This window comes from Sphaerodactylus townsendi, linkage group LG02 (genome assembly GCF_021028975.2).
Source record: "Sphaerodactylus townsendi isolate TG3544 linkage group LG02, MPM_Stown_v2.3, whole genome shotgun sequence".
NCBI classification, from domain to species: domain Eukaryota; kingdom Metazoa; phylum Chordata; class Lepidosauria; order Squamata; family Sphaerodactylidae; genus Sphaerodactylus; species Sphaerodactylus townsendi.
This window is the reverse complement of record NC_059426.1, coordinates 104,908,574-104,925,679: the sequence shown is the minus strand read 5'-3', so window position 1 is coordinate 104,925,679 and position 17,106 is coordinate 104,908,574. Positions and strand designations below refer to the sequence as shown.

General features: G+C 40.6%; 1 protein-coding gene across 5 annotated transcripts in view; it reads right to left on the bottom strand.

The window, feature by feature from the left end:
* Positions 1-17,106, bottom strand: part of CTTN (cortactin) — a 35,634-nt gene that overhangs the window by 3,708 nt on the left and 14,820 nt on the right. For 2 of the 5 annotated variants that reach the window (XM_048483226.1, XM_048483229.1), the window contains exons 7-16: positions 15,796-15,906; positions 15,021-15,131; positions 13,744-13,854; positions 10,790-10,900; positions 8,951-9,006; positions 7,961-8,030; positions 6,982-7,130; positions 3,137-3,226; positions 1,880-2,063; positions 1,241-1,309 (exon numbers count right to left, since the gene is read on the bottom strand). In XM_048483226.1, the coding sequence (XP_048339183.1) occupies positions 1,241-1,309; positions 1,880-2,063; positions 3,137-3,226; positions 6,982-7,130; positions 7,961-8,030; positions 8,951-9,006; positions 10,790-10,900; positions 13,744-13,854; positions 15,021-15,131; positions 15,796-15,906 (1,062 nt within the window). The remainder of the gene's footprint in view (positions 1-1,240; positions 1,310-1,879; positions 2,064-3,136; positions 3,227-6,981; positions 7,131-7,960; positions 8,031-8,950; positions 9,007-10,789; positions 10,901-13,743; positions 13,855-15,020; positions 15,132-15,795; positions 15,907-17,106) is intronic. The other 3 variants (XM_048483228.1, XM_048483227.1, XM_048483230.1) reach the window with 3 other exon arrangements.

The following is a 17,106-nucleotide window of genomic DNA, read 5'->3' as shown; positions in this document are numbered from 1 at the left end:
GCGTATATGTGAAGTTTGGATTTTTTGCCCCTATGTGCATCACTCTGCATTTTGCTACATTGAACTGCATTTGCCATTTCTTAGCCCACTCACCTAATTTATCAAGGTCCGCTTGGAGCTCTTCGCAATCTTTTGCAGTTCTCACCATCCTACATAATTTGATATCATCTGCAAACTTGGCCACCACGCTACCCACCCCTACTTCCAGGTCATTTATGAATAGGTTAAAGAGCACTGGTCCCAAAACGGATCCTTGGGGGACACCACTCCCGACATCTCTCCATTGTGAGAACTTCCCATTTACACCCACTCTTTGCTTTCTGTTTCTCAACCAATTTTTAATCCATAGGAGGACTTCCTTTCTTATTCCTTGATTGCTGAGTTCTCAATAGTCTCTGGTGAGGAACTTTGTCAAAAGCCCTTTGGAAATTCAAGTAGACAATGTCCACTGGTTGCCCTTTATTCACATGCCTGTTTACACCCTCCAAGAACTCTAGTAAGTTTGTAAGGCAGGATTTGCCTCTGCAAAAGCCATGCTGACTCTTTCTCAGCAGGTCTTGCTTTTCTACATGTTTTATAATTGTATCTTTAATGATAGATTCCACTAATTTTTCAGGAACAGATGTCAAACTGACTGGCCTGTAATTTCCCGGGTCCCCCCCTAGATCCTTTCTTAAAGATTGGTTTGACATTGGCCATCTTCCAGTCTTCAGGGATGGAGGCTGATTTCAGGGATAAGTTGCATATTACTTTTAAAGGTGGATTTAAAATCCAGTCGAGGATCATGACATATTTGAATACTGAATGGCAAAGATCCTGGGAAGATTCACTTGGCACCCTGAAGACCAGCTGCTGCCCTCAGTGGATGCCAGAAGGGTTGCAGAAGAAAGCAACCAAAATGATATTCAAGTGTGAGCTCAATAAAAAAGCTAACATTGACAAAAATAATTCTCTCCCCCCTCCACAATCTGCCCCATATTCTGAGATTTCACCAGACATTACCCCACAAGATTAGAAGCTGCCCAAACTTAAAAGTCTAAATATGTTTAACAAAAGAGAAAAACCAAGCCTGAACTCAGCATCCAGGGCCTATGTTTGTGCTCATGACATCCTTTATTTGGGAAAGCTGCAGAAGATGAACAGCCAGAAAAATGTTTGGCTTTTCAATGCTGCAGGTATCCAAACCTATTACCTATATTTCAGGTGGCTCTTCACAGAAACAAGCAAAAGCAGAGCTTACCAGCTTGATAATCATATAGGGCTATAGCTGTGATCCCAAGGTCATTTTCATACTCATAAGTATTTTCATCTAAAGAGAAGCAGGACTACAGTTAGTTCATTGCACAAGAGGGATAAAGGGCTCTTTTAAATCATCCATTTACAATATAGCCTGGCACTTAAAATTTGTCTCCCCAGTATCAGATTATCCCTGGGGACACATTGGCACAGATTTCAAGCACTTACAATCAGCTTTATAACATGAAGAGCTGTTAGCTTCCCAATAACTGAAGAGGGGATTCACCTACCTGCAGCATGACTCTCAAGCAAAGCCTTGCAAATCCAATTAGCATGCCTGTCTCCTAAGGCCCTTCTGCTAAAAGCACTGCTATTTCAGTTATTACATTTGTATTCTCTTCCTCCAAAAAGCAGAATGCAGCACAGAGGTTTCCTCAGGAAGTCTTGCATCCAGCTATGGCCAAGAATAGACCTGTTTACTTCAGAAAGCGAGGAATCAGCTGCTCCTACTGCTACCCCCTGGCTCTTGCCATTTGCTCAACACGCCAGACATCTCAAACCACCGGCTCTAAGTGTACAGTTAGTCAAAGAACTGCCAAAGGCTACAACCCAAAGAGGTCTGGTCAGAAAGAAGTTATCAAACCTGCAGGATACTGGCTTTGTGCCCCAGCCACTTCATAAACCGTCTCAGACTCAGGCTCTTGTTCCTGCTGACTGATGGCTTCTTGGTAGTCGGGCTCTTCAGCTTTGCCATTGCTTTCTGACTCATGCACTGCAGGGTAGTTTGCATTTGAGTTCTTGTAGCCGGAATCAAAGGAAACAGCATCCTAAGGTAGGGAAAGGCAACTGTGAATACAAATGTGTAAATACCCTTTTGCCAGCATCTTAAACGCAACTTCAGATTTTCAAGCTGTCTGTCACTACTGCTGAGTGGGAGAGCATCTCATTGTTTACATTATATAATTAATACCACAATGATGACTTCAGTCCTAGACACATTTTCCGACAATTTGTTAAGCAGCAGTCCATCTATCTGCAATGCCAAGATGTATTTTACACACTCGGAAAAAAACCTTTTGGCACTGCAAACATTATAAAAATGTTAAGTCCTTCATGAAAAGGTTAAGTTTGTTTCCAAACTTAAAATATTTTTTCCAGCTAATCACTGAAGCAAAGTTTAGTCAACTGAGATGGCTTAGTTGAAAGAGAAACACCTAAATATTTAACATGATATGTTTTGATCAGTGAACTGAGGTAACACAATAAAAGCAAAACCTACAAATTCCCTTTTTTCTTACATATGTTAAAATTCAGTATGATTGGCCTATGCTATTATGTATGTGCAATTTGTTTAACAGATTTGTTACACACAAATAATAATTGTACAGTTCTTGTTTTTTCTAAAAACTATATAAAAATATTTTAGGAGTAATCAAATAAAGATATACCTAACTAGTACTAGTCATATTTTCAAAGACACATCCCACCACTGTGGTGTAGCAGCTAAGAACAGGTGGACTCTAATATGGAGAACTGGGTTTGATTCCCTACTCCCCCACAGGAGTGGCAGAATCTCATTTGGTGAACCAGATTTGTTTCCCCATTCCTACACATTCCTGCTGGGTGATCTTGGGCTACTCACAGTTCTTTAGAACTCTCTCAGTCCCACCCACCTCACAAGATATCTGTCATGGGGAGAGGAAGGGAAAGGAATTGTAAATCTCTTTGAGTCTCCTTACAGGAGAAAAAGTGGGAGTATAAATCCAAATTATTATTCTTCCTTCCTTCCTTCCTTGTTTGTTTGTTTGTTTGTTTGTTTCAATTGATTCATGAGATATACTTCCCCACTGTTTTCTGCACAGCAGAAAAGTAGCCCTTCCATTTAGACTAATGAACTTACTTCATAGACTGGGCTTGAAGGCAGTTTCTCTTCCACTGGCTGTGGGGTGGGAGATGGAGGAGGAGTTTGTTTCTTAGCTTTGGCTTGTTCCTGTGGCAAAAAAGAAGCAGTACACATCATAACCAGAACTTCAGCAACAGCACCAAACAGAACATTGCTAGTACCTTTAATTTTTAATGGGAATTTCTAACTGCAGAAAATTATTTTACCCAGTCAGCATTGCTTTTGGAGTGCAGTACAAACAACAGCAGAACAATACTGAAGGCAGCCAAAGTAAGTGAATACTGAACAGGAAGACTACTACACCATGAGCTATTTACATGCTTTCAAGTCCTCTAAGAGGATTAACACTGAAAACACCACAACTGTGTGGACCAAGTAACACCTGTGCTGCCTTAATCATAGTGATACTTCCCAGCAGTCAGTTGTATTAGTGGGACAGCACTTTTAGAACTGCTCCACAAAGTAGCATTTGCCCAGGTGACTTCATGGGATCTCTTTATACAAAAATTTACAAAACATATAAACCAGAACTTGTGGTTTTAGAGATGATGTTCTGTTCCTAGATATGCAGCTTAATTGATATACCAGGTTTCAACAGTCTACGTTAGTACATGTTCATAAAGCAAACAACAGTATAGCCCTATACACATGCCTTCTTCTCAGGCCGACTGAATGCATGGAGAAGGAGGAGGCCACAAGCACAGTGACCCTGATCCCCTCCACTGCATGACCACCAGTGAAGTTCTGGACACAGCAGCCACTGGTCATACGGAGGTCGAATGGGGCCAATGCACTTTTGCTACTCTCCCTATCTGCACATGCCAGTCAATGTGCAGAAAGGGTGAATGTACAAGGATCATGTATTCAAAATACCAAACATATTCATCCTTCAATGTTTGTTAATAAGCACTGAGCCAGTTGTGACTACCAGGGGTTTTTCTCACATATTTTCTCACAATAAAACGCTTGTAGGTTTTCAAGGATTTTATTGAAGACATGAGACAGAAGAAGATAGTTCTGGAGAAAAGGCGCCAAGCATAATCCCCACCCCCACATGGGAACAGAAATGTCCAGCCTGGAGGCCCTTCCCAGCTGCAGAACTCCAAGGTCAGAACTGTTGAAAGCAATGCACCTGCAAAAACAAAAGCACTCCCAGACATTTCCCCCTTCCCAGCAAGAGCATCCTGACAATACCTATGAGTTGAACATTACCTTGATTATGAAATCAATTCTGCAATAGTGTTGACTGTACAATAAGAAAATGCTTTCTGTAGGGGGGAAGAATATTAATCCAGTTATCTCTACCGGAGAACAAGGTTTTAAGTTCTCCCTTCTCTTTTTATCCCACTAACAAACCCAGACACACTGCATAGCAGGCTGAGGAAGGAAGAGACATAATTGATTTCCATTTGCAGTCCCCAGGCTGTGGTTTCAGATATTAAATTGTCACCATGTGTGGTGGAAACAAGCATGATGGTATTGATGCATTTTGTTTTGCAGAGAAACATATTTTGTAGCCGTCAGACAAGTGACTGATGTAAAAAACAATAGCATAAGTCAGGACTCAAAGTGGGTGGCTTCAGATATGAGGTTGAGTTGCCTGTACTTTTTGCCAGATTATGGCAATGAGCTAAACCCAACACCTCAGATGTCAAACAGTGATCACATGTCAATATAAATCAGGACAAATACACTGTGTTGTGTAGAGGTTAAAGAGTTGAACTAGGATCCAGGAGACCAAGGTTCAAATTCCCACTCTGCCATGGATGTTTATAGGTGACCACGGGCCACATTCAGCCAACCCTACCTCATAGGGTTACCGTGAGCATGAAACGGAGGAGAACAATGTAAAACACTTTCAGTCCTCACTGGGAAGAAAAGCAAGGTATAAATGAAGTAAATAAATGAATTAACTGCCTCCTTGCTTTTCTTTTTCTTAGATTTAAAGGGAATTTGGATGGATGCAATGGAACAAAAGTCTCTACTTGGTTAAAATTATATTTCACTAATGGAGAACACAAAAGCAAAGATGATGTGTACCAGTTGGCTCAAGATATTCACACAGAATCTGGCTCTACATTTTACCAGTCTAAGTAAAATATCCTAGGAAAGAACACCGGAGAAGTATTCAGTCCATGAAGTATCTTTCCTTCTATAGTCTAGTCATGTAGCCCAGCTTTATGACCTTTTTTACGGACCAGTGTCTCACAGGATCCAATCTCATGATCCTAATGGAGGCAAAGCTGTGGCTTTCATGGGAGGACCCCAGATACAGCACTTGCAGTATGCTGCAACTCAGTCTCTGTGCAAGAATTCACTATACCGAAGGGGGGAGGGTGATATACTTGCTGCAAGTCACCAAACAGAGTGTAGAATATTCATGACTAGCCCATTGCGGGGGGGAATGCACTGGGTTCTAGAAAAGGTGGGGCAAGCAAGCATCTCCCCCAGCAATGGGCTTTACTGGTGCCTCATCTGCCTCCCCCACCCCCCGATGCTTCCTACCTTCCTAGTGATGATGTGCTGGTCTCAGGAGTCCAGTAAGTGTGGAAGGCTGGGGGTGTGGGGAAGGGGATGTTCCTGAGGGTTCATTGTCACAACTTATATAGGGTAAGATGTTTATACTGCCTCTTTGCCCAAATGAAGTTGCTAAGGCAGCAAATGTCTAAAACAGAAAAGCAGGGGTCAAGTCATAGACGACCCTGCTTGGCTTCTGAGATCTTCCAAGGTTGGGCTATCTTACCACTTAGCACATGGCAACTGGAAAATTATGTGAATAAAAAGTATGGCTGCAGAATTAAATTTCTTATTGCCAGTACTACTGTCATTAACCTATAAGAGGCTATTGCTATGCCACAACAACCTGTAACCTGGTTTCTATGCAGTCCAATTTGCTGGTACCAAATTTGCAAGAATGAAAAGATTGAAGCACCTGGGGGATTCTAAGAAGTCAGTCTTCAGTGTAAACTTGCTAATTGCAATTGATCCTCTCTCTACTCCTGTTCACTGTTATGCATCTAGCTATACAAACTACAAGGGTTTTTTTCCTGTTGCAAAAGCAAACAAAACAAAACATACCCTCACAAGACTGCCAATCTCCAGGTGCAAACTGGAGCTCCGCTGGAATTGCAACGGACTTCCAGATCCAGGGTGGTGTAGTGGTTAAGAGCAGGAAGACTCTAATCTGTTTTGATTCGCTGCTCCACCACGAGTCCAGACTCTTATTCACTGGTGTACTGCCTATAGTACTGCGCACGCCTTTGGGTCACATTGAGGGCCTCTCTGCTCCCCAAACCCTGCCCACTTCAGACTACACCCCAAATTCCGCAGCAATTTCCTAACATGGACCTGGCAAGCCTAGTCAGGCCTAGTCCCAAGGTAACCTCCCTCAAAGATCAAAACAGACTTGGAAAGGATCCTGCCCCCTCTCCCTTGCTTTTACTGACAGAGCCAATCCTTAGAACATTGTGGTTGCCCAGCAACAACCACTGAGAGAATTTGTTGTTTAAAGCCACTTGTGCTCCTTTTATAATGTTCAAGATTTAACCAGCAACACCTTAAAAAAAAGATTTCACTTTTTTTTTGCAAGCATGGGGCTGGTTTCAGGTTTGCAGAAAGATCTGCCTGCCAATTTGCAGCTCCAGCCACTGGATTTAGGTCTCCAAAGATTTGGCCGACTGCTATCAGAATATAAGATTATAGTGCTAAGTAGAATTTAAGGAAGCTAACAAATCTTTTTCAACGGACAAGAGGCCTGATTTTTATAAATTGTTAAATTTTACATAAGCTCTGCAGTCTGTCCATAAGCACTGTAGTTCAGTCAAAATTGAAATGTTACTAACTTCTAGTTTCTTTCTGGCTTCTTCTTGTTCTTGCTTCTCTTGGGCCATTCTCTGAGCTCTTTCAGTTTCTGCCTTCTTTCTGTCTTCCTGTTCCTTTTCTTTAGCTAGATTTTCAAAGTTAGCTCTGATGTTGCTTGTTTTAGAATTCACTGTAACATTAGAAATGTTGAAACATTTATTTCACATGTCATTCTCTTATACAAATACTGATTCCAAGGCTGATCTGTAATCAGAATTCAAACTGAGTATCACAGTAATTTAATTCCCCAAGGAACACAGTTTGTTCAGCTTTCTATACCTGAAAGGTCACAAGCTAGTGAAAGGTCAAATTTAATTACTGACTCCTGCTGTACTGTTACAGAATTAAAGAGGTGGGCATCCGAGTGTTCTTAATAATGTAATGTTTACAGAATGAGAACCTGGCAATCTTTTGGGACTCATGTATTCCACCACTTTCCCTCCTTTATCCCATGCAGAGCTATAGAGCTAAGACTGAAGAGAACCTGATGCAAATCAGGTGTTTTAACAAGCTGTGATTTGTTTCTTGTCAACAAATCAGGAAACTAAACCAGGACTAAAATGGTTGACGTGACCCATTGCTGTGAATAGTTCAAATTGATATGCTTTATGGTTCTTTCGACTACGGAGCCTTCAATTTCTGTTCCATGTGCTAGAGGAAGAGGGCACATGCAAACCCCAAAATAAACCAAGCTGGAAATCTGAAAAGAAAAGCGCATCTGAATCTGCAAAAAGCAAATAAAGGTTGAAGAAAAAATGGGTTTTAGTAAACCTATTCTTACAAGTCAATGGAATATTAATTTGAATAAAGTTTATGTACCATTTCTCTTTAAGAACAGATTTACTCATCAGCTTCTATCAGCTTGGAGGGGAAGCTTTTGTGGGTTGAAGGTCTATCCCCCCCCTTTTTTTTTTCATTGGCTTATGAATACAATCTTATTGCTTCAAAATATAATCTTACCAGCTTCTACCGGCTTGGTTTTCTGATAAGTTGATGACAATTTCTCAATATCTTCAAAAGAGGACGCATTCTATCAGAAAGAAAGAAAGAAAGAAAGAAAGAAAGAAAGAAAGAAAGAAAGAAAGAAAGAAAGAAAGAAAGAAAGAAAGAAAGAAAGAAAGAAAGAAAGAAAGAAAGAAAGAAAGAAAGAAAGAAAGAAAGAAAGAAAAAAAGAAAGAAAAAGAAAAAAAAATCAAAAAAAAAAGAAGAAAGAAAGAAAGAAAGAAAGAAATAAGAGAGAAAGAAAGAAAGAAGAAAGAAGAAAGAAAGAAAGAAAGAAAGAAAGAAAGAAAGAAAGAAAGAAAGAAAGAAAGAAAGAAAGAAAGAAAGATTGGATTATGGCTTGGTTAAAAATGATTCAGGCATTTAACTAGGCAGATATTTTTAAAGCATTATCATTACAACAGGAAGATAATGTCGTCATCCACACACACACACAAATATTGGTCAGTTGTTACAAGAAATACATGCAGTTGTAGCAGGTACCCAATAGGAGTAAACCTGACTGCAGCAGTGCTAAGGAAAAAGCACCCCTTACCCCTTCCTTTACTAACAAGCAAACTTCAAGGAAGTAAAAAGGATGCACTGCCACATTTGCAGCAGCATTTCTGGATTTGTGGAATATTTGACTGTGATCAAATACCAGGTACTGGTAGTTCATATTACAAACAAAAAATCATTACGGAGTTGGACGAAGTATACTGGGTTGGATCCAGACATTTGTCAGCAGAAGATGCTGACCTATCACAGATGTTTCTACACTACCCCCACATCCAGGAGCCATTCTGACACTGGGTGATCCCAGGCTCACAGAATCTGCCTGGAACAGCTGACACATGGGTCAGTGGACTGGGTGGCAGTAGGGTGGCTGGATTCGAAGATGATCAACATTTCTAAGAGCCGTTGTTTAACATTTTAAGCCCATAAGGAGACTTCAACTTAAGGTCATACCTTATCCATTCGATCTTTCTGCACACCATACTTTCCACCAAATCCTTTAGAATAATCTAAAATTAGGATGAAAAGTTTATTGAAGGTGGTTATCAATTCAGCTTTGATCAAATACAGAGATCTACTAGAAGGAGTTGCATGCAGAGAGTTCCGAGAGATTTCAGCCAAGGAAAAATGCAAAATAAACTAGATACGAAACAAGGAAATAAATATTTTAAGGCATCAAGAGAAACATCAGCAGGTGTGCAAGAGATATTGGGCAATAGTCATGCTTCCACATTCACTGGTTGAAAGTAAATGGATGTTGTCAGCAACCAAGCAAAGGAAATGTAATATCTCCCAACTCCCACAATGCCCATAACATACCACTTCTATAGCACAGCTATGGACTACTTCCCTATATTGTTATGGACTTTGTATATCATAACATCATACGGTGACACTTAAGTTTTAGAGCATTACATGCCACTTTCAGAATCTATTCATTTCAAGAACAACTTTCTTAAAGAGACATTAAAAAGGGGGGGGGGGTGGATCTTACGCACTGCAAACAGAGAGACTGTACATGAGATCTTTGCTTCCTTCCCATTGCCTGTGCCACTAAAGACACTCCTGAGGATCAAGAACCACTTAGGATGCAAGAAGGAAGCTATGGTAAGAATCATAAGTGTTACAGCAGGAAGGGCAGGTCAACAGCTGCCTTCATGAACTCGCTGTATCCACAGCATGTAGGATTCACCCCATAAAACAAAAACATTGGCCAACGACTGCACAATTAACAGCACAAGTTTGTACAAGACTCACACAGAATAGACAAGCTTTAAAATGCTCCTTCTAACTTTTTTTCCTTATGGTTTTTGTCTTACTTTCAAGGGGGAAGTCTATGTGGAAATGTAAGAGTTCACATTTGAAGCAAGAAAACTAAAACTGACAGAAAATTCAACTGGATGCTGCATGCTTTATATTTATGTCAACTGACAGGCTGAATGAAGAAATAATCCCTTAATAAAAAATAAGCTGAAAGCAGCCTTAACTACCAACTCATGATATATATTACATCAGAACCAGGTCAAGCAAGGCTTGATTGATTTTTATCTATTGCAACTGGCCCTCTCCTGGCCCTCTCTTTCAAAAGAGGCAAAACTAGTAAGCTGTGGAGACGTTTAAGTCACAGCACTGCATAGCATGATGTGGTCTTTATGCTCTTTCAGTAGCTACTTTTTAAAAGACAGGGTTGGGTTAAAGGCTTCAAGGAATGCAGCAAGTTCACCACTTTCGTTCCCACTGCTAATGATTCTGTATTCTTACAGAATAATATCCCCTGAAGCATGGGGGGGGGGGGGGTTGCAGCAAGATGGGGAGACCAACTAAAGTTCTTGCAAGAGGGGATGAGAGACAGGGGAAGTAACCAAAAATAGTCTTTTTTCCCCCTTTTTAAACACTAATGCAATATGTGCAGACCATACCTAACACCTAATGTTTAGCTTCTACTTAAGCATGGCTAAAGACTTCCAAGAGGAGTTTCTGAAATCATGGGTGCCAAGAAGCACTCCTGAACAAGAGAAGAAAAGCCCTAAGGACCTGCTTCTGGCAAAGATTTTAGCACTCAGGAGAGTGATTATTTCATACTATTGATCTGAGGCACACTCATCAAAAAAGGTCGTCAATGCTATCTTAAATTACTCAAGCTCAATCAAAGATTAAATTAATTTAAGTAAGAAAAAGTGTTGCCTTGGGTTCCCTGTGGTATGTGCTGGCCAAATAAGCTTTCAAAGGAAGCAACTTAAGTCTGTGTTAGAAGTGGCTGTGCTGAGGAAGAGTTACAGCTAGAGACTATGCCTTGTTGTGACTCGTGCTTCGCTAGTTTCTCCTTGTAGTCAAACCCCACAGCAGATGGGTCCTGCCTCTCTGTTTGAATACCGAATTTCCCACCGAAACCACTCTTATAGTCTGAGAAAGCCAAGACATAATAAAGAAAAGGAACCAAGAGGAGAGAAGGGAAGGAAAAGAGAGAGGAACATATTTAGATACAAAATATGCACACCAAAACATAAATGCTTTAAACAGCAATACGAAAAATCACTGGGTAGGCAAGAATTTAAATACATTTGTTTACATATCATATGTAACAAAAGACTTTGATTAAGAACAAAACTATACACCAAACAAATGCTATATGATACAGTCATGGGCCAAGCATCACTTCTCTGGGCCCAAATGTAGGTTTATAAGTCATCACAGTTCCCCCAATACAAACAATCAAGAAAGCAACATCCCTGTTTTATTTCTGAAATGATGACAGATAGTTATGCCACACTGGGTCCAGCAAAGTGTTCTTTTCCCTCCCATGCTTGAGTTCTGGGTAAGGTAGCCCTTCCTGGATTTTAGTATTTCAGATTGCAGCCTGGAGAAGTCATGTGTCTAAATCCCTTCTCCTCCATGATTATATATATTCAAGGCTTAGATGAACTTAGAGCAGTGGTGGCGAACCAATTGGCCATGTAGTCCATTAACATCTGGAGTGCTATAGGGGCTGATGTAGTCCATTAACATCTGGAGTGGTATAGGTTCGGCTTCAGAGGCTTAGTAGGATCAACCTTGGCAAGTATTTGGATGGGAGACCTTCAAGGCAAACTACCTCTGAACATTTCCTGTCTTAAAACCCCACCAGGGGTTGCTTTAAGTCAAATGTTACTTGATGGCAAAAGAAAGTGAGAGAAGAGAGAGATAAGGCTAAGCTAGAACAATTCTTTGTCATACCAGCTGTCCACAAATGAATTTGAAATGGGAAGAATTCACTGAATTTGTATAGTCCTAAAGCATGCAGCTTGATTCTGAGAAGCCAAAAAATGTCCACGATGTTCAGAACCAGTTCTCTGTACCCTAGCCCTATTCCACAAGGTTCCCACATACAAAATAGTGCCTTAAAGCACAAGTATAACAATATACATATATTCACACAGCCAAAAATGCAGGAGGAACTGACATATAAGTCTGTTTGCAAGTCGCCATCTGGAGTTTGGTTTTAGTGATGACTGTTCTTAAATATTGATTATGATTTTACTGTTTTGTTTTAAAATGTTGTTACTGCCCTGAGCCCCCTGGGGAAGGGCGGGGCACAAATTTAAAAATAAATAAAATAAATATAGGACAAGGAATTAATGCCCACTGCCATTAATATCCACCTGACATTAGGGTTTTTACCATGGTGCAGTGGCATTGTGAGTGTTTCCAACTATGTGTTGACCTAATTTATATGTGCTGCAAATGTCAGCATGGTCACAAAAATTCATCTTGCATGACAACATATGGTTTGATCCTTGCTGCAGCTAGCACTGCGAGTGAGCAGCATACTAGCCATTTTTGCAAATGACAGAAAATTATTCAGGGTAGTGAAAACCAAGGGTGACACTTAAGAGCTCCAGCAGAATATCCGCAAATCGGGTGAGTGGGCAAACATGTAGCACTTGAAGTTCAATGTTGGTGTCAGGTAATGCACACTGGAACAAAACAAAAAAGCCCAGGTTCAAGCTACGGAGGTCTGAAGTTGTTCAGACTGAGGGGGAAAGTGTACTGGAACTTGAGGGGATTTAATGAAGCTGATATGAATTAGATTCAGGATAGACAAAAGGAAATACTTCTTTACACAGCAATGCAGATGAAGTGATGGCCAGAGGCACAGACAGCTTTGCAAGAAGATTAAACAGATTCATGGAGAATAGGTTTATCGGCGGCTACTAGCTATGGTTACTAAAGGGAACCTCCACATTCAGAGGCAGTAAACCTCTGAACCAGTGACAGGAAGCAACATCAGGGAGAAAGTCTTGAACACTGTGCACTGTCGCTGGTCCCAGTATGAGATAGGATACTGGACTAGAGGGCCAACTCATCTGATACAGCAGGGCTCTTCTTATGTTCTAGCTCAGTGGTTCTCAACCTGGGAGTCGGGACCCCCTTGGGGGTCGAACGACCCTTTCACAGAGGTTGCCTAAGACTCTCTGCATCAGTGTTCTCCATCTGTAAAATGGATAAATGTTAGAGTTGGGGGTCACCACAACATGAGGAACTGTATTAAAGGGTCACGGCATTAGGAAGGTTGAGAACCACTGTTCTATCTCATTACAATATTATTATGACAACTACTGCATAACAATCTACCATTTCATTGCCACTATTAAGTCACTTAAGGCAGCATTGTACTGGCACAGGAAATAAAGAGAATATGCAAGTAGAATGTCTAGTTGCAAATACCCTGAATGGAGAATACCTACAGTAATGAGAAAAAAACACCTAGTGGTTGAAAGAGGACTTCCCTTCAGCTCTTATCTCTTCAGCTGAGTCAAGTTACCAGTAGATATAACTTATTCAAAAGGCAAAGCAGCAGAACCAGGCAAGCACCACAAACACTACTTAGTAGCCTCATATATCCTGAAGAGGCACCAGAAGGAAGCACAAGTCAGCTACCCTTCATTTCTGTTGACTCACTGCAGTTCTCTGAAGAATGGGGATGAGGGTGGCTCTGTAGTGTGCCACAAGGGATTGTAGCCAGAAGGAGAAGAAAACCAGGGACTCAACTGCCACTCATACATGTTTTAAGGGTCTAAACCACACATGCGAAGTTAATTTCACAGCCATCCTAGTTATTAGGGATTTTTATTTTTTAAAGTATATGTTTTGACTTACCCATCTCAACAAAATTGTATATTCTGCTTCTAGAATTAATGCCAACCAGTGTTACCACATTCTAACTTATACACATTATGGGTCAGTTGACATCAAGCATAAGCACATACCTTTCTGAGACTCATGCAGCTGTACTTTCTCCTGATGATCCCAGCCGAGTGCACATTTGTCCTGTCTGTCTGTCTGTACCCCAAACTTTCCACCAAAACCTCTTGTGTAGTCTGTGTACATAAAATTCCAGAAGTGGTTATTGAGATCTCAAGAGAAAGAAATGCAACTAGAGTCTGCACCCTCTTGCAAAATGTAACTAGACACACTAGGAGGACTCAACAGAATGGTAGGCAATATTAGTACACTAAGGCTGAAATCTTCAGTATACTTGCTAAGATGAACTGAATTCAGCAGAACAGCTGCCAAGGAAACAAGGTTTTATATTTATTTTGCAATTTCTGCCCTGCCACGACTTCACAGATCCTTCGGTATCATGATGTATGGATCCCAGTAGTTCTCCATGGCCCAATTCATTTACAAGAATGACAGCTGCTAAGTCCATGAGTTATGTAAAAGGCTCATAGTGCTTTACACATTTCTCAAATAATTGGGCCAAGTTCAATCATGCAAATTCAACCATGCTACTGCAAGACTCTTTCTGGATGAATGGATTTTTGGAACTGCATGGCTAAAACCAGTGAGCTCCAGGGAAATGTGAATCACCCACCAGCTCTCCACCAGATTATATTTGTAGCAGCTATCCAGGAGGCCACAGAAATCTGATTATTTCAAATAATACATAACCAATGCAGTACTGGTTTCTTGTGAACAGCTATTTACATCAGACAACATAACGAAGAGTTGTACCATGTGGCACAGCAGCAGCTCTCTTGTATTTACGCCTTTTTCTACTGGAAACAAGAAGTTAGTCTAACAACTGCACAGGGTAAGGACATTATGTACTATGAAGTTAATTCTGTAGCTTGATGCTTCAATTGGCACTATCTACTATTCTGACCTAAATAGGCTTAGCTAGCCTGACCTCGTCAAATCTTGAAAACTAAGCAGGGTCAGCTAGTATTGGATGGGAGAGCTGAAAGAAATACCAGAGTCATGATGTGGAGGCGGGCAATGGCAAATCACCTCTGAACATCTCGTGCTTTGAAAACCTCACCAGTGCTTGCCATAAATCAGCTGTGACTTGGTGGCACTTTCCACCACCACTAACACGCAGGCTTCTCCTTAGTCACCTATTTAGGATATAATGAGCAACTGTAAAATGGAAGGCTTTCTGAAAGATTTTCCAAATGCCACACAGTTTAAATGCTTCAATTATATTGATTATAACTTAAAGATTACTCCGAAAACTTCACTGAATAAAATTAAAATTAAAAACCTTTCTGTGATTCATGTTTTTCGGTTTTGCCTTGGTACTCAAAGCCAACAGCACTTTTGTCCACTTTGTCCTTGTCAACACCATATTTACCACCAAAACCTTTGGAATAATCTGGAGACAGAAGTAAAAAATAAATATTCTTAACAGCACAGAGCAAGGCGCTTGACTATTTCTAGCCAAACTAGAGAAATTTGTTCACACAGTCACATTCATCTCTCTGAGTAAAAGCTCAAATGATGACAAGCATGTTTAAAAGAGCCACCAAAAAGACATGGTTTGCATGGTGTTGCAACCCTATGAATTGTATCTACTCCCCAATCCTTTCAATACAAAGGCACTTCTACTCATGCAAGAGGAGGGCAGCAATTTCCACCAATTCTCCCACAACCCATCTGCCATGGCATATCGAAGGATCTCCAGACACCCAGGACAGCATGGGAGAGGGGCAAAGGGGACAGTCACAGGAAAGTTTTGTTATGAAACTAGAGTACCAATCAGGATCTCTTTGGATTCTTCTAAATGGTATTAATATTTTCTATAAAATCTAAATCAAAGCTCTCTCTAATATAATTGCAATCACAAAATTTTGATTGGAAATGTTTTCTATAATCGCTAAAGCTTGAAATAAGCTTTTCAAAGATGAGAAAGACAAATTAATTGATTGATTAACACAAAAATGAATCTAAGAGGAAAGGGATACTTTATGAATGTGGTAAATTATCACACTATGCCAAATCAAAATGAAAAGGCGACAGCACAGTACAATACAACTAACCTTTCTGTGATTCATGCTTCTCGGTTTTTCCTTGGTAATCAAATCCCATTGCACTCTTGTCTACTCTGTCAGCCTGTACTCCAAATTTACCACCAAATCCACTTGCATAGTCTGAGAACAGAAATCAAAGCAAAATAAAGTTTTATCAGAAATTGCTGTAGAACAATAGAACAACTGCCACATGAACCTGACTACCAGTAAATATTTAGGGGTGCTATTTAGCTGTTAGAGAAGGCCAATCCTTCTCCCCATACAGGACATGTGTTTATTGTGGGTTTTTTTTTTATTTTCTTATTCTTCAGAAGAACTCATCTTTTGTTAGCTCACTGGTGATCATGAAAGCTGGTGATAAGAAGAAGAAGAAGAAGAAGAGTTTGGATTTATATCCCCCCCTTTCTCTCCTGTAGGAGACTCAAAGGGGCTTCCAATCTCCTTGCCCTTGCTCCCTCACAGCAAATACCCTGTGAGGTAGGTGGGGCTGAGAGAGCTCCAAGAAGCTGTGACTAGCCCAAGGTCACCCAGCTGGCGTGTGTGGGAGTGTACAGGCTAATCTGAATTCCCCAGATAAGCCTCCACAGCTCAGGCGGCAGAGCTGGGAATCAAACCCGGTTCCTCCAGATTAGATACATGAGCTCTTAACCTCCTACGCCACTGCTGCTCCTAAGAGACTACTGTTATAAGTAGGTATACTGGTCTATGTACTAACTGCCCTGACCTAGATAGCCCAGGCTCGTTTGACTTTGTCGGATCTTGGCAGCTTATCAGGGTCAGCCCTGGTTCGCATTTGTAAAGAAGACTATCAAGAAAGTCCAGGATTATGTGCAGAGGCAGACAATAGCAAACCATCTCTGGATGTCTCTTGCCTCGAAAACATTCTAGTGCCACCACAATGCGGCAGCATTTCACACCACAAATAGTAATGACCCATACCAAACAGTCCCGGCATACAAAAAAGTGATAAAAAGGGTGACTGTTTCTCTATTTTAGCTATTACTAAAAAGTTTATATTGATTTAAATAATAATGAATTAAAACAATTATTAATTTGTGGCAATGCAACCTTAAATGCAAGAATGACCTTGTTGAATTTTGACCAACCAATCAAATCTGTTCTCCTGCATCCAAACACCAAAAACAAAACAAAAGCTTATTTCTTTATGAGTGAATTCACTCACGAACTAAGTTTCCAAAACCTCTGGCTGAGATCAACCATTTTTTATTTCACATTCATATCCAGTGACATACGTTCAGAAATGGCACCAGGGGCAAGTTCCACAATTGTGCCCCCCCCCCCTGAAAGTACACCGCTGCG